Source organism: Heterocephalus glaber, unplaced genomic scaffold (assembly GCF_053883595.1).
Source record: "Heterocephalus glaber isolate CG9 unplaced genomic scaffold, H.glaber_assembly_v1.0 deba00000071, whole genome shotgun sequence".
Classification (NCBI taxonomy): domain Eukaryota; kingdom Metazoa; phylum Chordata; class Mammalia; order Rodentia; family Bathyergidae; genus Heterocephalus; species Heterocephalus glaber.
In genome coordinates, this window is record NW_028258137.1 from 17,380,312 (window position 1) to 17,404,114 (window position 23,803).

The 23,803-nt window shown below is 47.6% G+C and overlaps 1 protein-coding gene across 2 annotated transcripts in view; it reads right to left on the reverse strand.

Annotated features, from left to right (window-relative positions):
* Positions 1-5,263: 5,263 nt before the first annotated feature.
* Positions 5,264-23,803, reverse strand: part of Cdh3 (cadherin 3) — a 42,247-nt gene continuing 23,707 nt past the window's right edge. For both annotated transcript variants that reach the window (XM_087205055.1, XM_087205062.1), the window contains exons 6-16: positions 23,605-23,749; positions 21,553-21,728; positions 20,823-20,951; positions 19,171-19,356; positions 17,320-17,561; positions 16,816-16,961; positions 15,908-16,132; positions 10,378-10,584; positions 7,590-7,720; positions 7,072-7,218; positions 5,264-6,117 (exon numbers count right to left, since the gene is read on the reverse strand). In XM_087205055.1, coding sequence (XP_087061181.1) covers positions 5,908-6,117; positions 7,072-7,218; positions 7,590-7,720; positions 10,378-10,584; positions 15,908-16,132; positions 16,816-16,961; positions 17,320-17,561; positions 19,171-19,356; positions 20,823-20,951; positions 21,553-21,728; positions 23,605-23,749 — 1,944 coding nt within the window. In that variant the 3' untranslated portion in view covers positions 5,264-5,907. The remainder of the gene's footprint in view (positions 6,118-7,071; positions 7,219-7,589; positions 7,721-10,377; positions 10,585-15,907; positions 16,133-16,815; positions 16,962-17,319; positions 17,562-19,170; positions 19,357-20,822; positions 20,952-21,552; positions 21,729-23,604; positions 23,750-23,803) is intronic.

A 23,803-nucleotide genomic window follows, 5' to 3' on the forward strand; every position in this document is an offset into this window, starting at 1 on the left:
TTTGGCGATAAAAAAGAATGAAATTATGTCATTTGTAGGAAAATAGATGGAACTGGAGATCATCACATTAAAAGCCACATTCACAAAGACAAGTATTGCATCATCTTTCCTGAGTGCTTTGGTCATCAGATGTCTGGAGTGACACATAGAGGCCTCCCTGTCCTGTTCAATAAGCCACCAGCCTGGCTTACTGGAAGGCAGTGGGGACAGGAATAGCTGAGCCCAAGCCCAGCATTCCTGACCCACCCATCCTCTCTTGGATTCCTTCGCAGGTCACCACTGCCCTGCCGCTGAACTGATTGGCTCCTGGGCCCCCCTGACTTGAACAGGGCCTAGGAACCAGCAGCAGCAAGGATAATGATAACAGCAGCAGTCAGCACTTGCGGAACCCCAACCACAGGGCAGGCCTGAAGCTCACACTGAGTACTCTGCAAATGTCACCTCATGGGCTCCTTAATCTCCCACCTTCAGAGGCTACACACCTAAGCAGGGCTCTGCCCTATACACAAGGGTCCTCTGGGGGGAGAGGGCAGGGTGGGGTGGGGAGGGAGGGAGAGGAATCTCGAAGCTCCTGCCTGCCAGCTCTGCAGCTGCTCACAGGCCCAGACAGGCCCAGCCTCCTCCCTAGTAACTGAGGATGGCACAGGGAAAAATCAAGTTTTGCCAGCTCGAGGATGGAGCTGTGTCAGGCCTTTTCCTAGGCTGCTGAGTCTGGCCCTTCTAAACTCAGCCTCTAGCCCAGGTATGGAGGAGAATGCCCAGGATTAGACACCCTGGGCCTCTCTCCTTACCTTTCTGACCTCACCTCCTGTCACAATCTGGCTCCCTCTCACTCTGCACCAGCCTCCCTGCTGAACCCTGCCAAGTGTACTCCTGCCTCAGGGCCTTTGCACTTTCTGTTCTAGCTACTAAGATGTGATACTTGCATGCTTTGCCCCCGATATCCTTTGGTCTTTGCTTGAATGTTACCATCTTAGCAAGGCCTTCGCTGCCCACTGGAACTGAGCTTCCACCCCAGCTTCTCTCTCACTAGTCACTCACCCCAGCTTTATTTTCTTCCTTTTGCTATATGGTGTATTTTACTGACTTGTGTGTGGGTTTTTGTTTTGTTTTTGCAGTACTGAGTATCAAACCCAGGGCCTTCACCTTCAGGTGTATCCCAGTCCGTTTATGTTTTCCTTATTTTGAGATAGGGTTTCACTAAGTCACTAAGTTGCCTGGGCTGGGCTCAAACTTGTGATCCTCCTGCCTCAGCCTCCCAGAGTGCTGGGATTACAAGGGTAGGTCACCACATCTGGCTTCACTTTCCTTTGAAAAAGAGACCCATAAGGGGCCGGGGATTTAGCTCAGTGGTTCAGCCACCTGCCTCATAAGTGTGAGGTCCCGAGTTTGATCCCTGGTACCAATAAATAAATAAGTAAGTAAATAAATAAATACATACCCATAAAACCTCAGAGTGACTGAGAGGTGCAACAATGACTGTAACTGACTCCACGTATGTGTAGGTTTGGCCCATTAAATACTGACCTCCACTCTACCTTCAGCGGGTCCAAGGGAGCTCCTGCCACCCGGGAGGCTCCCTCACACCTTGGCAACCAGACATCGTGGCTGCGGGTCCAGTCCTGGGCCTCTAGCCCTCCTGCAGGTCCGCCCTGGGCGGGCCAAACTGGAAGGCGGCGCCAGCGCGTGTGACTCGGGTGAACAGCGCCCTCTGCTGGGCGCGAGGGGGAGGCCCTTTCGGGAAACCCCAGCAGCCGATCCCTGTAGCAGGTGCCAGCAGTGAGAATCTCCAGGAATTCTTCCTGCTGGGAGGGCAGTTTCCGCCCAGGATGTGAGTGCGGCGATAAAGGAGCATTAATTGGCCCTACCTGTCCCTCAGCCACCACATTGGTAGTGATTGCAGTAACATTTATGTAGCCATTGCATGCGTCCTTCTGAGCTCTTTACAGATATTTATACATTCATTCCTCCATTTTACAGGTGAGAAAAGTGAGGCAGAAGCGGGCTGAAGAGGTGCAAATCTAATCCTAGATACTTACCAGGCTGGGGCAGGAGGATTTTGAGTTTGAGGCCAACCTGTGGAATATAGTGAGGCTCCCAGCTCAAAACAAAAAGTAAGGCAGAAAGGTAAGGCATTTGTGCAAGGTCTCATTGTGGAAGTGCCAGGGCCAGAACTTGTGCCGGTTCTTTTCATGGGAGGAGGTGAGGTAGGTTCGCCCTTAGCATGAGCAAGACCTATGGATTTCCCAGAGACTGACCTGGACAGGCTGCTGAAGAGGCTTCCCTGGGACACTGTCCCCGCCCAGGTCCTGCCTGCCTGGCCATCCCTCAGCACTTCCTGGCTGGGTCTTCTCCCTGTATTCCCTCAAGGGAGGCAGCAATTATCGGCACCCCGCTGGGAGGAGAAAAGATTGCCGGGGTCAGCAACAAGGATAAAAGGCACCTGACTGACCTGACTCTGCTCCAGGGGACAAAGGGACACCTTTCTTTGGGGCTTTTTTTTTTGGTACTGGGTCTTGGTGCTTGCGAGGCAGGCAGTGGAACCACTGAGCTAAATCCCTGGCCCCTCTTTGGATCTTTTTTCTCCTGTAAAATGACAGGGTGGACTGGGGGAAGTTTTCTGTGTCTGGAAGTTGGTAAAGAGACATCAGGTCGATGAGGCTGAGGAGAGCGGACTCTTTCTTACAGTAGAGCTCCACTCTTACTAGCTTTTCTGCCTGACTTAGATTCTGAGACTTGGGCTTTGAGACTCCACAGAACCCTGATCTCAGCGAGGACCGCGTTTCCTGCCTTTTCTCCAGATTGGATGATTGAATTTGAAGCATCTGCAAAGATGGATGCTCTGAGGTGTTTGACATTGTTACGGGCCCCAAACCAGATCACTTACATTCATGGATATCATGAGATCAAATAAGTGACAACACATCTAAATCGGATGTGATGGAGACCATAAGGCAGCCCTATACAGCTGTAATTCACAATGTGGGTGTAAGGCACAAGTGGAAGCATTAGAAAGATACCCAGCAACTGGTGAACTGCAAAATGGAAAGATCAGTGAGTCAAGCATTCTGATGGTTCTGGTTAGCATGGTCAGCCACGTTTTTTTTTTTGGAAGATCGAACTCAGGACCTTGGACTTGTGAGGTAGGCGTGGTGCCACTGAGCTAAATCCCTGGCCCAGCCATGTTGTTTTTTGTGGTTAGCACTCACTTGGAGTGGTGAGCAATGTAGCAGGTAAAAATATATTTTTTTAGGTACCAGGGACCAAACTCTGGTCCTTGCGCTTGCGGGGCAGGCGGCAGAACCAGTGAGCTAAATCCCCGGCCCCCTAAAAATATTTTGACGTCTTCTTCTAAGTCTCAAAGACCACAGACCTAAGATCCCATTTTGCAAATGAGAAGCAGGCTAGGAGTCATTGAGCAATTTAACACCCAGCCCTATAGCCTAATCTAGGTCTCTTTCTTTCCAAATTACTCAGGCTGGTGACTGGTTCTATTGCAAAAGAATCCAGATCTGCCCAGAGGCCAGGATTGACTAGGGGAAGGCTTCTTTTCCTCCAGGATGCCCTCCAGAAGTTCTGGTGGGGAGATACCCAGCCTTAATAATGGTTGTCTGGTTTTGATTAGCTGCTGCTGAAGATAGGGTTTCCCATTTCATTTAGGTTTGTGCAAGGGGAGAGGAAGATAAGGGGCAGCAGGTGCAGCTGGCGTGGAGACCCAATCCTTCCAGGCCCCTATCAGCTGCAGGGCCCCAGCAGAGGGGGCCAGAAGTAGGGAGAACCAGACTGCAGCTCTGAAGAAGCGGAGCCAGGAGTGGCTGGAGGGCTAAGGTGCTATGGACCAAGGATGGGTGCAAATCCTTCTACTCAGTTCTCTTCTGGTTTCTCCATTCATCTCGGCCTTCAGAATCGTGGTTGCAAACCCAAGACTGCATCAGAATCACCTGGCACTGGTTAACCCAGCATGAGGCCCCACCCCGAGTGTTCGTTCCTGGCTGAGGCTGGTGCCGCCAGTCAGGGCCAGACTCCGCATGACTACATTCAAGACTGAGTCACTCTTGGGGGAAGAAACTTTCATTTCTACTTCAGCTATTTCTTTGGCTCTGCTTCAGATTCTCTTCCTCTGGTGAACTGAAAAATTTGAACTTCACTTTGACAGAGGCACAAATAGAATCATTCTATCCCTACCGCCTGTCCATCCTTACTCCTACATTCTTGTTGTTTCACTGACAGCCGACCTAATGGGTCCTCTAATTTTGTTTTTCTTGATTTTTGATTTTTTTTTTTTGGTACCAAAGATCGAACTCGGGACCTTGCACTTGCAAGGCAGGCGCCAGAACCACTGAGCTATCCCCGGCCCTGTTTTTCTTGATTTTGATGAGCAGGTTTCATTTATAAAAAAAGAACAAAACACAATGAGGCCTTTCTTCAAAGCAGGAAAATCCTCAGAGGCTGTTTGAAGAAAATGTGAACAAGTGCTGCCAACCCCAAGAGTTCAAAGTGGCAGTAGTTACCAACAACACAAATAGTACTTGACACGTGTCAATGGTAATTCACTTAATTACCATAGAACTTTCTATTTAGGATACTGGGGATCAAACATAGGGTCATTCTACCACTCAGGTACACCTCTAGCTCTTTGTGTTTTTTAAGAACAGGTCCAATTTGCCCAGGATAGCCTTGAACTTGTGATCCTACCTCAGCCTGTCCCCCTCTCCCCCCCCTTTTTTGACAGGGTCTTACTCTGGAGCCCAGGCTGGCCTTGAACTTACAGTCTTCCCACAGTCTACTAGGTGCTGAGCATGCACCACCATATCCGGCAAAAGGTTCCATTTTATTATTTGTGGTACTGGGAATTGAACCCATGCATGCTAGGCACTTTACCACTGAGCTCCTTCCCCAAGCCTACATGTCCTGCTCCCTTTTTTTTTGAGACAGAGTCTCACTATGTAGCCCAGGCTGATCTTGAACCTGCATGACCCTCCTGCTGGGATAATAGACATATGCTACCATGTCTGGCTAAAAAAGTCCCTGATTTATAAATGAAAACTCTGAGGCAAGTAGAATTTAAGCGACTTTGTCTGGGCTCTGGTGATGCTTAGCCCAAGGGTAAGGATGTTAACTGTTCTCTCATGTAGAGTTTGTCCCTTAACACAATGCTGAAAATTCCAAAACCCACTGAACTGGACCCTTGACATGGGTGAATGGTGTGGTGTGGGAATTAGATAAGCAGATATTTACAAAAGAAGTTCACTCCCCTGGCACCTCTGGGAAAAGTTCCTTTAATAAAAAAAGTTCTAGTACATTTACACGATTGTCATCACCCTTCATCTACAGCACGCAATAGAGAAAATAAAAAATATGGGACAACCTAGAAACTCTTGGTATAAAAATGGATGGATTCACCCAAATGGGAGGCTCAGGGCCCGGAGATCTGAGAATCCTATGAGGGCAGTGAGCCTTGCAGGCTGTGCTCCCAGAGGGGCAGAGGGGACACAGAGGACCTGCCTCTAACTTTCTGAAAACAGCATTTTAAACCAAACAGAAACAGGTTGTAGTAAGAGGCCTCTTTTACAGAGAAGATCCATTCCAGAGGTAAAGTCAGCATGGGCATAGGAGCCGTCCAGGCCCAGGATATGGGCTGAGTGCCTGGTGACAGGTGGGACACTTCTGGGAGCTGAGCTCCGAGGCAGCCAGACCCAGGCTGAGGGGCGGTCAGTGCCCGATGAGGTCACACTGCCCCAGCCTTTCCCTTCTGAAAGGCTCAGAACCCAACCCGCTCAGGTCAGACGTGCAGCTCCACCCTCTCTAAGTTGCTCCGGCCACTTCCTGACAGGCTCTGAAGTCCCCGGCTGGAAGGGGACAGAGCCCCCTTGGAGGTGTTTAGTGCCAGCGCTCTGGCAGGGCCTCCTAGTCGTCCTCCCCACCCCCATACATGTCTGCCAGCTTCTTGAAGCGACTGCCCCACTCGTTCAGATAGTCATAGTCCTGGTCCTGGTCCGAGGCCGAGGATGTGAGGGAGCTTAGGGAGGCAGCATCAGAGCCACTGCCTTCGTAGTCGAACACCAACAGCGAGTCGTAGGGTGGGGCTGTGGGGTCCGTGTTGGCCGCCTTCAGGTTCTGTGGCAACAGAGAGCCATGGTTAGGAGTGGCGGGACTGTCACCTGTCATCTGCTACCTGCGAGGGCTCAGGCAAGTCAGTGCACCTGGCTGCGCCTCACTTCTTCAGCTGGAGACAGCCTGGCCCTCCCTCAAGGCTTAGAACCTCTGGGAACAGGGACATGCCTGGAGCTAGAACCCAGACTCCACACATAGGTCTGTGGCCCCTGTGTCTCCAGCCACTCTGGAAACCGCCCTCATCAAACCAGAGGGCAAAGCTTGGGGTATTTAGCTCCAAAGCATCTTCTCTGAACAAGCTTCTCTGAACAACTTTTCCCCATGTATGAGACGATCTCTTTCCTTACTTTATTTTTTCCGGTACTGGGCATCGACCTCAGGACCTTGTGCTTGCTAGGCAGATGCAGCACTGCTGAGCTACATCCCTGGCCCTATGATCTGTTTTTTTGTATAGCACTCTTCTTGCACACTCAAGCTAAATAAAGAGGCTTGCTACTGGATTATTTCTAGAAGGCAAGGGGGTAAGCAGTTCAGTTTCCATCTCTGCAGAAGAGAAGACAGGCCCAGTACTTGAGCTGGGCTGAGGCCTCCTAGCCTCTCAGCCAGCCTCCTGTGCACTGCTGCTGACCAGTGGGCCCATCCAAAAGGGCTGTAAATCATGACTGCTAACTAGAAGCCAGGCTGCGCTGGGCTCATACCATAGCCCTTCCATATGCCTAATTTGTCAGATCAATGGATCCCAGTCCCTGGGTATGAGTCAGAGGCTCCAGTGATCACTGATGTCCCCAGGCGATCCCAAAGGAAGGTTCCAGAACCTTTGTTCCGGAATTGTTCTAGGTGCTTCCTAATTTACTCCTTGAAATAATCCCTAACAGATATTCCAAACTTTCCTCCATATTGGAATCTCCTGGAATCACTAAAATTCAAATCTAGGGAGACTGGCCCGCCATGTCTTACCTCGATGATGAAGTTGCCGATTTCATCTGGGTTGGCTGGCCGGGGACGGTACATGGGTGTGGGGATGAAGGTTGGTGCCACATCATTGCGGAGAACCACCTCAGGCCTGGCCTCTAAGCCCCGGTGGAGTTGGGTAATGTCATAGTCCTTTACAAAAATGAACGAGATTATGGAATTAATCTCACCAGTTACACCTCACCACCTGGGTGCTCTGGTTTATGGGTCGATCTTAGAAGACTGATATATGTCAGATTTCTGAATGACCATGTTTCCCCTCTCCCTTGTCCTTCCAAATTAAGTTCAGACTCAAGGTCCACTTGGCCTAGTTAAAGAGAACACAGTGATGGACCAGGCCCCCTCTCAGAAGAGGAAGCTCATGGTCGATCCTCCATGAAGACTGACACTTCTGCCAGGGCTGGCAGGTTAGAGCTAACATGGTTAGCTGGTTGACCCAACCACTCCTGCCAGTGGCCTCATGGGAATCCACTTCCCAATCCTCAGGCCCCACAGTGACCCACCTGGTCCTCTTCGCCACCACCCTCTTCACCATAATAGAAGACATTGTCACGGGTGTCATCTTCTGGGAGCAGAAGAGGCTCTTTGACCTTCTGCTTCTTTCTCACCAACAAGAGGAGCACCAACAGGAGGACTGCAGGAGTTAACAAATATGAATACTCACCCCTGATCAAGTGGCCACCCTTGGAGCCCCTACCTAGTTTTAGAACCCTCTGTTTATTTACTGTCCGACTTCCCATAACAGCAGTATTTGTTTTTTTGGTGCTGAAACCCAGTATTGCACCAGGAGTGTTAGTTCCTGGGAAAATCTTTTTGTGGGATGGGAACCTCTTAGCAGTTGTTAATTTTCAGTGAGACTCTTAGTCACCAGATGTTTCCTAAGCTAGCCATAGACTTGAAGTTAAAAGCAAGATAATACAACTTTGATATTGGGCCGGGGATTTAGCTCAATGGTTCTGCCACCTGCCTCGCAAACACAAGGTCCCAAGTTTGATCCCCAGTACCAAAAAACATAAAAAAAACACAAAAAAAACCCTTTGATATGGTGCAGAATTTCTTTTCTTTTCTTTTTTTTTTGAGACAGTCTCACTATGTAGGCCAGGCTGGCCTTGAATTCAATATCTTTCTGCTTCAGCCTCCTAAGTGTAGGATTATAGGCATGTGCCCCTATGCCAGGCTACAGTATAGTAATTTGATCTTGGGTTCAAATGCTGTTGCAATTCTAAGAGAGGGATTGGCTTTTAGCGATATGGTTTGAAGGCCGGCAGGGTATTTATACACTGGGGGAACTGGCCAACTAACCCCGGCTGCTCACCCTAGCTGTCATGACTACACCCAATTAACTCTGTTAAGAGGGCTCCCTCTTCACTCTCTCTGGTAGTTCCACATAAGAGGATGCAGCCACTGCTTTGAGTTGTTACTTTTTTGCTGCCGATGGAACCCTGCCTCTCTGGCCAGACAAGTCAGACCTAGCTTTCTTTGGGAATCCAAGGTTCTCAGGATGCACACAGATGGCAGCTTCACTTCTCTCCCTTTCCTTCCCATTGGCTCTGGGGGAAGGTAAGAGGTCGACTGGATTTATCACCTGAAGCCAAGGCTTATGTGTCTAACTGCCCAGTCACTTATCTCTTGCCATGGTCCCTTCCAAACCGGTAAACAGAAACTCCATGTTCTACCTGCTCAGGCTCAAACCCTCGGAGTCACTGTTGGCTCCTCCTTTTGTATCAAGCTGCACTGGCTGTTGAACACCACCATCTGGCTCCATGCCAACCACTGTCTCGCCGGAGACTATGGAATCAGCCTCCCAAATGTTCTCCCTACTTCCACCTCCGCCTCCCTATAGTCTGTTCAGTGGGAATCTTGCAAAATGCAGGTCACATCACACCACTGCTGGCCAGGGATTTAGCTCAGTGGTTTCACCACCTGCTGTGCAAGTGCAAGGACCTGAGTTCAATCCCAGGTACCAAAAAAGAAAAAAAGAAAGAAAAATCACACCACTGCTCTGCTCCAAATCTCTTGAGGATGTCCCACTTCACCCAGAGTCCTTACAATGGCCTACAAGCCCCAACAAGATGATCCGCTGCCCCTGTCATCCCTCTGACCTCATTTCCTACTCCTTCTCTCTTGCTCTCCCATTCCAGCCACTGCTGTTTCCCCAATCAGCAAGCACAAAGCTGGCTCAGGGCTTCTGCATTTGCTATACCCTAAATATCTTCATGGTTGGCTTCCTCGCCTCTTTCAGATCTTACTTGAATATCCTCTTCACACTAAGGCCTTTCCTGCACATCCTACTTTAAACCGCAGACTTCGGGGCCAGGGATTTAGCTCAGTGGTTCTGCCACCTGCCTTGCAATCGTAAGGTTCTGAGTTCGATCCCTGGTAACCAAAAAAAAAAAGACCTGCAGACTTCTCATGCCATCTTAACACCACATTCCTGCTCCCGCTTTCTCCTCCTCTACAGCACACCCATTTCTCTGATGGACTGCTTGCTGCTTTAGAAGTGCTGCATCCCAGGCCTAAAACTGTGCTTGGTGTCCTGTATGCTGACTAACAAAAACTTGCTCTTGTCACACTCATATTTGATTGAATGCATGTTTTCTGTGTAAGGACCAAGTTAAAGGTGGAAAATCAACTATAGTAAGTTCTACCTTAGAGCAAAGAAATTCATTTTGTGTTTTGTTTTGGTGGTGCTGGGGATCAAACTCAGGGCTTGTGTATGCTAAATTCATGCTGTATCTCTGGATATCTCTGTATCCCTCACCCCAGACCAATAAATTTGTTTGTGTTTTTTTTTTTTTTGGTACCGGGGATCGAACTAGGGACCTTGTGCTTGCGAGGCAGGGACCAGAACCACTGAGCTAAATAATAAATTTAACTAAACACTTCTGCCCACCAGCCCAGTAGTTTTAAAATCCTAACATGTACCAGAGCTTCTTGGGGACTTGTTAAAACAGATTACTGGGTCCCATCCCTGTTTCTGGGTCAGCAGACCTGGAGTGAGGCCGAAGTATCTGCCTTTCTAACAAATTCCTGGTGCTGCTCATTAGCCAAAGACCACCCAGACCGCGGCTCCAGTCTCAAGAGGTCACCACAAAACGGCCAAGTCTGTTTGCTCACCAACACCTGACATACCCCAGAAGCTCCACAAGTAACTACAGACTGAGTGACACTTCTGGAATTAGAAGAATTTAAAGAATGGACTGGCAGTGTTGGTGGCCCCCAGGACCAGGAATTCAGTTGAGCGAGATCTCTCCATTCCCCATCCTCAGAGGGGAGATCTGTGGTACTCACGCAGCAGACCCAGGACAGCCCCCAGGACGGGGAAGATGAGCCCACCCTTCCAGGGCTTGGAGCAGGACTCCACATGGCCGTGGCAGTCACACACGATGGCTCTGATCACGGTCAGCTGTTCATTGTTGCCATGGTCAGACAGAGAAAGGTGTACATCATATGCGTCTTGCTTCAGGAATTTCTTCAGGGACAAGGCCACTGTGTCTCCTGCAGCGGACAGATAACGGTTTAGCTGGGGATGCCTTAAGTGGTGGGAACCGAGTAGTCCAGGATGAAGGTTTGAGAATGGCCTTTGCAATTGAGCCAGAGAAATAGACCAAAAGCAGCCTTTGCCCAAGTGTTAAAAATAAATTTTGGGGGCTGGGTAGAGTGCATGCTTAGCATGCAGGAGACCCTGGATTCTATCATCCAGGGACCCCCCCCCCAAGATGATAATATTCAGCTAAAACAAAATTTACCATCAAGGAAAGGATTACTGAGATAGAAAAATAAATTCCTCATTTTATTTTTTCTAAATCAATAATTAGGTGCAGTGGCACATGCCTATAATCCCAGCTACTTGCGAGTCTGAGGTAGGAGGACTACAAGTTGAAGGGCAGCCTGGGTCACTCAGCAAGATCCTGTCTCAAAATATAAAAACTGCTGCAGATGTTAATTCATTGGTAGAGCATCCTTGGGTTCAATCCCTAGTACTGCCCCCAAAACAAAACTTAAAAAATAATATGGGGCTCTGGGCCAGGGATTTCACTCAGTCATGCTGTGGCTGCCTTGCAAGTGTAAGGTCCTGAGTTCAATCTCTGGTACCAAAGAAAAATATGGGGCTTCAATAGTCATCTGATGCAGGACCAATAACCTCTCAGCACCGTCAACTGCTAGACTGTTCTTTGCCTCAAAAGAATACATTATTCTTCCCAAGAGGTAGCTGACCTAATTGTTTAATATTCATCTTAATGGCCATCTATTTTCTTATTTGGTTTTTTTTTGTTTTTTTTTTTGGTACCAGGGATCAAACTTGGGTCCTTGTGCTTGCGAAGCAAGCCGAAAAAGCACCGAGCTAAATCCCTGGCTCTTATTTGAATATTAACTGCCATTTACTATTATTTATATATATATATATATATATATATATATATATATATATATATATATATATTTTTTTTTTTTTTTTTTTTGTTTTTTGAGACAGGGTCTCCCTTTGTAGTTCAGGCTGGTCCTGAACTCACTATGTTCCCCAGGCTGGCTCCAAACTTGACACCATCCTGTCTCAGCCTCCTGGGCGCTAGGATTACAAGGCATGCACCACCACACCCAGCTATTTTGCATTATTTTGCTCTTATAATGTTTGTTTATACTTCAACTCTATGACTGGATTTTTATGTATGAAATATCTATATTCCCAGTGACTATTTCATGGTGACTGAATCCAAATGCAGGCAACCTGGTTATTTAAGTGGTGGCGTTAAGCAGATCAGACAGGATGCCAAACCCTGTTATCATGGCGTTAGTGGCTGCATGATATATCAGGGATGCCGGAAATGCTGCAATGAGCCTTAGGGTAACTGGCCTTTGGAGGACCAGGGAGGAAGCAGAAGTGAGGCCATGTGGCGTGCACATGGGCACCACACCACGCTGGGAAGACCACAGGGCAAACTCAAGAGTGAGGAGAGGCAGGCTATGTTTGCAGGTAAGAAATACAGGGCCAGGGGTTCTGATGAAAGGCCTTCAGTTTAGACCCAGCTTTCTCAAGGGATGGGTAGTGAGCAGAACTCTCCCCATCATGCTGGATTTCCCCCAGCATTACAGCACTCACCCTGACTCCCCCATCACCAGGGCAATCACAAATGAGCCCTGACTTTCTAACACCCTCCACCCGATCCCCACTTGCCCACAAGCCATTTCCAGAAAAAAGGCTCTTCACATGGGCTGGGATGTAGCTTGTGGTGAGGTACTTGCTCAGCATCCCCAAGGTCATGGGATTGATCCCGAGCACAACAAATAAAGGGGAGGGGCATTGTGCCGCGGGTAGAATTTACCCTGTTCCCATTCAGCCGGGGCAGAGACAGTTCTGCAGTCTCAGTGCCTGGTGCTCCGCATGGAGAGGCCAAAGTGGGCACATCACCAAAACATCTGCATCATGCTCTAGGGCTGACTTCTCAGATGCTGTTGCTAATGGCAGGAACGACTAAATGCATGCTTATTACAGACCCTTCCCTTAACCCTGACCTCAATTTTAAGAGGCAGGTTCTGTTACTAACTTTAATTTATAAAAACAGAAATTGAGGCTGAAGGAATCAAGTAAGTACCCCAAGGTCACATGGATGAATTTCCTTGATAACAGGAACACGGGCAAATAGAAAAAGTAAATATATCAAAACCCAGAATCAGATGTCAATATTATGTGGAGGTGCTGGTCCCTTGAGGATCTGGCCCCACACTAAGAGCCAGATCTGTGTTTTTTTTTTTGAGAGAGTCTCACTATGTAGCTCAGGCTGGCCTTGAACTCAAGGCGATCCTCCTGCCTCAGCCTCCCAAATGCTGGGATTACAGGTGTGCACCACCATGCCTGACTAGATCTGTGATCGTTGCTGGGAAGAAATGGCACTGAAGATGGCTGTTCCCATCTACTGAGCACCAGTGTTCAAGCATGCGTTCACTTGTTGTCACAGTAACTGGTAGGAAGTAGGTACAAGAATTAACCTCATACTACAAATAAGGAAACTGAGGTACAGGGAGTTCGGTAACTTGCCCACAGTCAGTAATAGTATATCAACAGTAAATGAATAGTAAATGAAAGAGCTGGGTCTTGAATCAAGCATCTGGCTCCTGAGTTCAAGCTCTTACATGACATGTTCAGGAAGGGAAAACAAAATGGTTTTTAGACCACAAGTGGGTGACAGGAGACCAGCCTGCGCTTTGCAAAATCACAGGAATCATAAAAAAGAAAACTTGCCTGCCTGCAGCAGGTCTGAGAATCCTTGCTGAGCTGGGCTTAACAGCCATATAGAAAGGCAGCACTTGGTTTCTTAGGGACAGAATCTGAATGTACGAATTACCCATCTCCCTGCTGGGAAGCCCCACTAGCGAGGAAGCACCTGATGCCCAGGTGAGGCAGTTTCCCTGGTGGCCTTACTGGCACTTGGGACTGGGGTCACCTTTCTCATCCACTCTGAGTCCGCACCAACTCAGTGCCAGTAAGACCCTTCTCCACTCCAAGTGCCAACTGAAAAATCTTGAAGGCTGAGAACTTCCAAGCCAGTGGACTAGAAGGAGGCAGGACAGGGAGGTGGGTGGGGACAAGAGGACCTGAGGCTCTGGGATCTAAGCCTGGCTTCAAATTCTTTTTATTTTTAATTTTTATCAGTACATGATTGCCGTACATAATGATTACATTCATGGGGGAGTTGGCACATGCGCATTAACACAACTTAATTCTTTTTAGGTCCCCTTCTCCGCTCCCTCCCCCTTCCTCCACCTGTTGGTCTTCTTCCAATCTGCAAAAGATCGATCTCCCTGTTTCCTATTATTATCTTCTTGCTTCAACTTCTACTTCTCACCCAGGTTGTGCCCTTAGGTATGCTATTTAATCTCCCTAAGCTTCATTTTCCTCTGAACACAGAGATGAAAATACTGAACACAGAGTTTGGTAGAAAAAAAGGAAGAAAGGAAAGGAAGAAAGAGATAGAAAGATGAAAGACATAGAAAGAAAGGGAGAAAGAAAGAAAGAAAAACAGAAAGAGAGAAAGAAAGAAAGAAAGAAAAAGAAAGAAAGAAAGAGCTAGCACCTTGCATATAGTCAGGGTTCAATAGAGCATCATGGTACATCAGAAGTCGGGATTAAACTGTGTGTGGTGGTGCATGTCTAGAATCCCTTCCCCTATGGGAAGTGGAGGTAGGTTTTCTAAGTTTGAGCCCAGCCTGGTTAATTTAGCCAGACCCTGTCTCAAAATAATCTAAAAAAAAAAAGTCAGGCGTGGTACCTTTGTGAAGCTAAGGCAGGAGGATTGACACAAGTTTGAGGCCAGACGATGCCATACACAGTAGTGAGTTCAAAACCAGCCTGAACTACATAATGAGACCCTGTCTCAAAAAAACAAATTTGGGCCAGGGATTTAGCTGAGTGGTTCTGCCACCTGCCTCACAAGCGCAAGGGGCTGAGTTCGATCCCCTTTACCAAAAAAAAATTTTTTTTAAAGGGCTAGAGGATGTAGTTCAGTATGAAGGCCCAAGATTCAATCCTCAGTATTTGTTTCTTCATTTTTTTTTTTTTTTTTTGGTATCGGGGATTGAACTCGGGACTTTGCACTACCGAGGCAGGCGGCGGAACCACTGAGCTAAATCTCCGGCCCTATCCTCAGTATTGTAAAAAAAAAAAAAAGGGGAGAGGGGTCTAGATTAAAATCCTGGTGCCGGTATTTAGTGTGAGGTGTGATACCTTTGGCAAGATATTTAAATTTCTGTAAGCCCTGGTTTCCTCATCTGTAAAACTTGCATGCGAGAGTAAGCAAGCCAACGGTACTACCTCTTTTATAGGATTAATGTACAGATTAAGTAATTTTTTTTTAACTGATCTTTATTTTGTTTTGGGGTACCAGAGATTGAACTCGGGACCCTGCGCTTGAGAGGCAGGCGGCAGAACCACTGAGCTAAATCCCCAGCCCAGATAACTTTACTTTTTATTATTTTCTGCAGTGCTAGTTGGAACTCTTTTTGGGGGGGATAATGGGGATCAAACTCAGGACCTTGCACTTCCGAGGCAGGCGGCGGCACCACTGAGCCAAATCCCCTGCCCTTGCAGTGCTAGTGATATAGGGGGAATAGATGTAACTCCCAAACCTACTAGATATCCGAAACGCAAGTTCATGTTCACTAAAATCAAAGAATAAATTCTAGGAACAACAGAGGTTAAGAGTAGGAAAAATTTAATGAAAGATAGCTACTAAGAGAGACAGAAGAGGGACCTGAAAATGGGTTACCCAGGATTAAGTAATTTAGTGTGAAGCACCCGAAGTGGATAGGGCCCAAAGTAGACTCACTCAGTGAGCGTCAGCTGTTATTGCTGTGCGGGAGTGTGTCAGCGTGTGTGCATGCCTGTGTGTGTGAAATCCCAGGTCTCCCACCAGCCAAACATGCATTTGACCATTGCAGTATGTCCCCAGCCCTGTGCTGGAGTCCTAACTCTTGCCAGGTAATATCAGGCAAGTCACTCCCCTCTGGGCCTTGCTTTTCCCATCTGTGCAGGGAGGCTGGGTGGAGTAGAAAGGTCTTTTAGGGCTTCTGTGGAACTCCAAATGCATACACTAAGCCAATAGCTAGCGTGGGGGGGGGGGCACGCGAGCGCGTGCGGTGCTGGGATCTATCCACAGCCTTGAAAATGCTCCTTGCCATAAAATAAATGGCATTTGATTGATGTTCTTGAGGCATCTGTTACTTCTGAGACCCAGAAGTACTTCTGGAACAGGACTGTGTGGGGTCCTAGGATGGAGCGACACCCATTCAGCAGAACTGGCACCCACCTGCTGCCACCACTCACCTTTTTCATTAACCTCTGCCATCCAGTAGATGTCTGAGTCGAATTTGAGCTGGGCCTGGAAAGGGTAGGAGTTGGGGGACAGGTCCTTGTCTGTGATGTTCAACACTTGGGGCACTGGGTTTTCGTTGCAGATGATGATCTGATGGGGCTCAGGGACCGGGCCGTGGTCGTTGATGTCAGTAAGTGTTAGCAGGAGGGTTCCTGTGCCAGTGGCGGGAGGGTTCCCTGTTCATAATTACACATATGATCTCTTCAGCATCTGCCCTTGGCTGGTGGATGAACAACGTTAAGCTTGCCTGAGACCTACTCAGTCATCCTCAGACAGGCTCCTGCTCACCACTTAGCTCTAACCCCTCAAGTCCCTCCATCCCATAGCTTCAGTATACATCAAACTAGTGATGGCAAATACATGGCAATCAAGTTATTGTTCTGACTTGTGGCCACAGCAGACGTCATTGACCAATCTCAGTGCAGCTGCAGCCACTTCACCCTGAGAGCCCTGACAATCTGTCACAGAATAAAACCCACTGGGCACTCCGGGGCTGGTCCAGTGTTTGTTGATGAGCATCAGGGAACCTGCCTCCAGCCCTTGGTTACATACTAATCCATCATGGTGAGACATCACTAATCAATCCAGGCATCCCTTATCGATCAACTGTAAAGGGAAACGGAAGCCCAATTCAGGGTTCAGAGATCCTCTCCTGACTCTGGGGTATTAGGAAAATCAGGGTCACAGCCTTTACCCTAGGAGCAGTCCTTAAAAAGACTCCTTTGAAAGAGTCCTTTAACTTCAGACTGGTTTGCTGTCTACCCCCACCCCCATCCCTCGCTATGCAGGGGACATGCTACGGCATGTTCCATGGGAATCCAAGGAATCCCTTGTGGAAGGGCTGGAAGGAAGCACTCACCATTATCAGTGGCCAAGACCATGACTTCGTAGATGTTGTTCCTCACAAATCGCTCATCCTCGCGGTCTAGGAGGCCTGCAGCAGTGACTTGCCCACTGTCTGGGTCCATTGCTAGCCACCCAGCTGGGTCTCTCAGGATGTGGTAGCTGGAGAGGAAGAGTTGAGGAGGGTCACATCCAGAATATTTGGAATTCTATTGTCATCTTTCAAAGCCTCTTCAGGCCAACAGCAGATGGTCACTGGGCTCCTAAGCCCCCATGGGAAAAGCATCTCATTGGAAATGTAGCCTAAAGTAGCAGGTGGGGGCCCAGCAGGGATACCCAATTAATGAGAGGACATAGCTTTCCCTCCCCTAACTCATAATCTTTAGCTGCAAGCATGGAAGGAAGGAGAGGCCCAGTGCAAGGGCAATATTCAAAACACTGAATAATTTTTTGATAATTAGAACAACCTATCCCACCATACTGGTGCATTTGGCTGACTCAGAGCCCAGTCCCCAAGTACCTGATCTTCTGATCCTGTTTGTCGGGATCCTGTGCAGTGTAGATGCAGACAGCCTCCCCAACGGAGATACCCTCCTGGGCCTCAATGACTTTGGAGGGTGGGACAAATACAGGGGCCTCATTCACATCCTCCACATGGATCACGACAGTGGCTGTGGAGGTTGGGAGCTTCACCACAAAGGGAGCCTCATTTGTCACTTCTACATAAAGTGTGTGTTGGTTTTGGGCCTCAAAATCCAAGCCCTAGGAGAGAAGAAATAAGGACCTGAAACCATTTTGTGAGGCCCGTGGACATCAAAAGGAAAGGGCCCAGGGTGAGGTGACTGAGTCCCCCACCAACAATCCTGCTCTATCTCTATCCTCCAAAGCCTTGTTTTTTCTGAGTAGACATCTAGAGGGACTTCTTACACTACCTCAAAGGCAACTAGCTTAGTTAGGGCCGAGTGAGGTGGTGACACTAGGGGATATTTTAAAAAGTAACAGGGGCATTCCAGTTGTCTTGCCTCGGGTGCCACTGGCATTTGTAAGGCGAGGCAGGGATGCCATGTTCCACAATTTTTTGAACACAAAGGACTGACCTCATGTCCTGTGTGACTTGTCAGATCTCCTTTGACATTTGTACATTCATGGATGTGAAAAATCTGTTTATCATTAAGACTCTAGAACATGTTTTACATATAAACTAAGTTTTTGGTATGGTTTTAATGTATATTGAATTCTCCAGGATTGCAGCTTCTGAGAGAAGCTTGTAACTTAATTTGTTTAGGATTTTTTCAAGAATTTGTTCACCGTTCTGAAAAAACATCAAAACCATTTGTGGTATGTATTGCCAGGGCAACATACAGTATCCACTGGATTTGGGTGATTCTACAAAGAGATTCAACTAACTAGCCCCTTCTTTATGTTTTCTAGTATAGTTATGCCAAAGTTCACATATCAAAGTATTTGTACTCAGTAACTTTTCCTGTAAATTTCTCTATTATTTCATAGTTGGGGTACTCTTATTTTCCTAAAATGCATGAATTAGCTAAGTTGTATTATAAATGAATTTAATTTTATGATGTAAAAGTAGCATTACAAAATACTTGTTACAAAAAGGGACAATGAATCTTTTCTTTTTTTTTCCCCCTAGTGCTGGGGATCAAACCCAGGGCCTTACGCGTACTAGGCAAGTACTCTACCACTAAGCTATATCCTAAGCCCCCCCAAAGACATCTTTAAAGTATCATGTGAAACTTTGCTTCTCAAACTAGGCCATTCTTGGAAGTAAACATGAAGGTAAAAGAGGGCCAGGGATTTAGCTCAGTGGTTCCACTGCCTGCCTCACGCACAAAGTCCCGAGTTCGAGCCCCAGTGCCAAAAAAAAAATAAGGTAAAAGAAATCAAAGAAGGATTAGATTAGACCTATCTTCTTGAAGCATCAATTGTAGGGAGGTAGTTTTTTTTGGTGGCGGGGGATACAGGGATCGCTTGCAAGGCAGGCGCCAACACCACTGAGCTAACTCACCAGCCCCAAAGCATCAATTGTATTCAAAGTCTTTTTGAGCCAATTTATGCCCTATTTACCAATAAAAATAGAAGTTCACAGAAGCTTAAACAATTTTTTGAGAGGCAAGGATGTGCCTACTGAGTAATTAAAAAGCTTTTACTATCCAAACACCTAGATATGTTAAAGAATAATGCAAAATTAGCGTGATTCCAGGATAAGACTTTGGGAATTGGCTCTGGGAGAAGCACCATGCTATGGGTTCCATTAGATTAGTCACTCTCACCTGTGGCCCCAGGCAGGCAGTGTCCCCTTATCTTGGAAGTTACTCAGATGAGGTCTTGCTTAAAGCCCAAATGGACTCACCTTCCTGGTTGTCAGGATGCCTTGGTTGCTCTCAGGGTGGGTGGTGATGGTAAAATGGTCCCCATTGTCCCCTCCCACAATGCGGTAGACCGCACGCCATGCTGGAGAGTTGGGGGCATCCACGTCGGTCACTGTCAGTCTCTGTACCTCATGGCCCACTCCATTCTCAGGCACCCGAGCCTCATACTGTCAGTGTAGGAAATAGTACAATCAGAGGAGAGAGACTGACCATCCCAAGATGCTGTTCCACTCTTCGGGGACTGTAAATCCTCCTTACCACTTCTGGGGAGCCCCAAGGCTTTACCCTTTCCAGGGCCACCAAACCCCTTAGCAGGCTGATACGGTACACACAGGTACAGAAGGTCCCAAGCATCAGCCTCACAGGTTCCAAGACAAACCACATCCACCTTGGGCTGCCCTCTGTTCTCCCAGGGCCTGATGCTCCAGGAGTCTCACTGGTCTTGGTATCTAAGCCCCTGCCAAGTATAGCCTCCTAGCTTACTGAGATCAGTAGACTATAAGGAAGATGGAAAGAAGGGCAATGCCTAATTGTGCTGGGGACCACAGCCAGGAACTTTTATAGAGGTCTTGGGGCTGGTGGCAAAGACTGGGGTGTCAACTGCTTGGAATAATCTGAGGGGTGGGGGCAGGGCTGGGGATTGAACCCAGGGCCTCCTGCATGCTAGGCAAGTGTTCTACCACTGAGCTGCATCTCCAGCCTCTCAGAATAAATTTCTTTTTTTGGGTACCGGGGATTGAACTCAGGACCTTGTGCTTACAAGGCAGGTGGGGTGCCACTGAGCTAAATCCCTGACCCCAGAATAAATTTTTCATCAGGCATAAATAAGTTCAGCAACTAGAGGTATCTACAGATGGGGCAGGGTCACTCTGACTGGTACTAAGTCTTCTGTCAGCGGAGCTGTGCAAGTATTTACAGGGGGATGTGGGCAGGAATACATGTAAAGTAAATATGTGGTGTTAAAAAATGGTGAATGTTTAAATGTAAAAATATTTATTTATTTAACTTAATTTTTTTTTCGGTACCAGGGATCGAACTTGGGTCCTTGCGCTTGCGCAGCAGGCGGCGAAACCACTGAGCTAAATCCCTGGCCCTAAAAAGATTTATTATAGTAAAAACAAACTGGCATTAATCTCCCCAAAATTAGAAGGTCTGGAAATTCTCTTTCATCTTTTTTTTTTTTTTTTTTTTGGTACGGGGATCGAACTTGGGTCCTTGTGCTTGTGAGGCAATTGGCAGAACCACTGAGCTAAATCCCCGGCCTGGCAAATGTGTCTTTTACTGTAATAAAATTTAAATTCAATATTCACCATACATTTAGATCACCCCTTGTAAGTTTTCATGTTAACAAAGATTTTCATATTGAGCACCTATTTTGCCAGAATTGTGTTAAGAACTCTACATACATCATTTCATTTAACACTCAGAACAAAGCAGAGGTATTATCTTTATTTTACAGATTGGGAACTGGGCACAGAGGGTTAAATAGTTTACCTGAGGTCACACAGCCAGTAAGTTGTGGGACTAGGACTTAAAGCCACATACATGGACTGGTTTCAGAGTTTCATGAGAAAGGAAAACCTTAGTCCTTCAGTAGAGATGAGGGAAGAAGGAAGGAAGGAGCATTCATTACCTTTTGGGTGTCAAACACAGGAGCATTGTCATTGGCATCAAGGATTTCCACTATGGCCACTGCTGTGGTGGTGGAGCCTTCCCCGTCCATGTCTGTGGCCTGAATGGTCAGCGTGTACTCGGGGACTTTCTGGGGAGAAAAGGAGGTGGGAAGAACCCTCTGTGAGTCCCTTCTGAGGGGACCCTCACCTGGGCTCCGGGATGCACAACCTTGGCAAGGTAGTGGGGGAGGGGAGTGTCCCCTCAACTCCTTGACCCACCCTCATCCCCACCAAAACAAATAGGAGCAGAGGGCGGTGCTGGGCCTGTCCTGGGGACCACCCCTGGCCCCCAGCTACTCCACAATGGGAGCTTTGAGCAGGGATTTGTGCAAAGGTATTAATTAGGAAACAGAAGGCGACTCCAATATCCACGGAGCTAGTTCAACTTTGTGGCACACCAGGGACATATCTGGGAAATGTGTACACTAAGTGAGCCATTCAAAGGAAATGAGAAAACCTCGGGAAAATATCTGAAGTTTGCATTTTACGGCTGTCTCCTCATCCTTAGAGGAGATTTCATGAGATTTCGGCAGCAGCCCACTGGCCTGGGGGAGCTGTGGGCCATCAATCAGCACGTGAGCACCACCGCACCATCCTGGGTGACTGGGGTCCCCCACTGTCCTGCTGTGACTGCGGACTCAGGTCCAGCATGGGCCAGCCTGCCAGGCACCCTCGCTAAGTGCGGCTCACCTCCCGGTCCAGGCCGCTGGAGATGACACTGATGCTGCCAGTGCTCCGGTGGACGGTGAACATGAGGTCGTTTGGGTCCTTTGGCTCCTGGCTGTGGATGGAGTAAGCAACCACGCCATTGTTGGTGTCAATGGCATCATCCTCATCTGTGGCTGTCACCTGCATCACAGAGGTGCCTGGAGACAGAAGGAGGAGTGAGTACCTTACTCTCCCGGCTCCAACTCCAGCCTTGCCTACATATGGAATTCTGAGTGGTTCTGTTCTGCTCAGTACCTTGGATCCATTTTCTACTCTGTGGCAGAGACTGCTAGCTGGTGCTCATTTTCCACTCTCTCCTTTCTTAGCAATCTCTCCTCATTTCAGGGGGCCACAGGCTCTCATCAAACAAACGCTATTTTCATCCCTCTTACAGCCAGCTATGACTATGAGAATAAATCCTGACGAACAGGATATACAACTTTGGGAGAAGTTTTTTTTTTATTTCATTTGTTTACAAATATGGGCTTGTTCTTCCCACCTAGCCCCTCCTTCCAGATGCAATGGGTGGAGCTCTAGCAGCCTCAGTGAGGTAACCATGAGAACCAAGTCCAAAATAACAGAAAAACAGAACAGAAGGGACCTGGCTCTAATTCTGTGAATTCCTGCCTGGACTGCCTGCTTCTAGGGCTCCTAAATATAAGGAAGGGAAAAAAAGAGCAAAGTTTCACCTTGTTTAAGACTGTTTTCGTTAGAGGAAGTTACGTGATGGCAAGTCTAATCAACTCACACTCCTCTGAAATTTAAACTACGCAGAAAGCAAGCTTCCCTCCACCGGTCCCCGTCTTTGAGGTCGTTACTATGCATCTACTGTGATCTTCAGCACAGGGGTGGGGTGGGTGGGATATCTATGTCTGATGATTCCCCACAGCCCTCTTCCTCCATCCATGGCAATTTTTTTTCACCTGCCATAAGCTATGTTCTAGCACATTCCAGCCCTTGATGTTTTCCTTGTAGCCACCTTCACTGAAAAAAATCATGTCAATTGCTTTTAGTAATTAATAGTATACATGTGTTTTTCTTCTTACTTTTTTTCTTTCTTTCTGTTCTGGGGATGGAACCCAGGTGCGCATGCTCTAACCACTGAACTATACCCCCAGCTGCATATTCTTTCTTTCTTTTTTTGGTACTGGGGATCAAACTCGGGACCTTGTGCTTTCAAGGCACATGGCGGAACCACTGAGCTAAATCCCCAGCCAGCTGCACATTATTTCTAATCTTCATAATTCTTCAAGGTTGGCCTTATGCCCATTGTCAGATGTGATGACTAAGGCTCAGAAGTCAAGAATATGCCCACACTCATAGCTGGAAAAGAGGCAAAGTCTATACTCAAATCTCCATCTGTAGCTCCTAAGGCAGTGATAGCAAACCTTTCAGAGCTTTCAATGATACAAACAGCACTCTGCAGCACATGTGCCATAGGTTTGCCATCACTGTCCTAAGCTAATAAGGCTGAAGAAGCTAAGCTAAGAAGGCTCTTCTAGAAATTTTCATATATATAGTTTCCAGAGCTCTACTCCATAGCTCTATTTTTTAAAACAATGTCAATTAAAAAAAAAAAGTAAATTTATTTCACACAATAAACTACTGGTGAAACTAAGACACCTTCATAATTACATCATCTTTCATAGCTCTATTCTATAGCTACAGTTTTATTTAGCAAGATACAGTCTGGCAAACTCTGGAATTTTAAGAAGATTCCAGGTAAGCTGATGCACAGCCAAAGGAATCAGGGTGGTGGGGTCTAGCCGGGCATGATGGCGCATGCCTGTGATTCCAGCACTGGGGAGGCTGAGGCAGGATGATCATTGCAAATTTGAGGCCAGCCTGGGCTACATAGTGAGTTCAAGGCCAGCCTGAACTATACAGCAAGAACGTGTCTCAAAAAAAAAAAACAGTGGTGGGGTCTTCCAGTATTTAAGGGTCTGGGCTGGCTTCTTGATGGTCCCAGAAGTTAACCCAAAGCTAGGTCTGGGCCCACCGGACCCACAGCAGTCTTCCTTCCAGTCCTCTTACCAGGCCGTGCCCCCTCCAGGACACTCCCATGGAAGACCTCCTGGGTGAACTTGGGTTTGTGGTCATTCTGGTCCGTCACAATGATGGAGATGTTCCTGGGCTCCTCCACGGAGGCACCGTTCTCTGACACAGCATGACCGAAAAGCTGTGGGCACAGAGGTCTGGGATCAGCCCTCTGCTTCCCTCCTCCTCGGGTGTG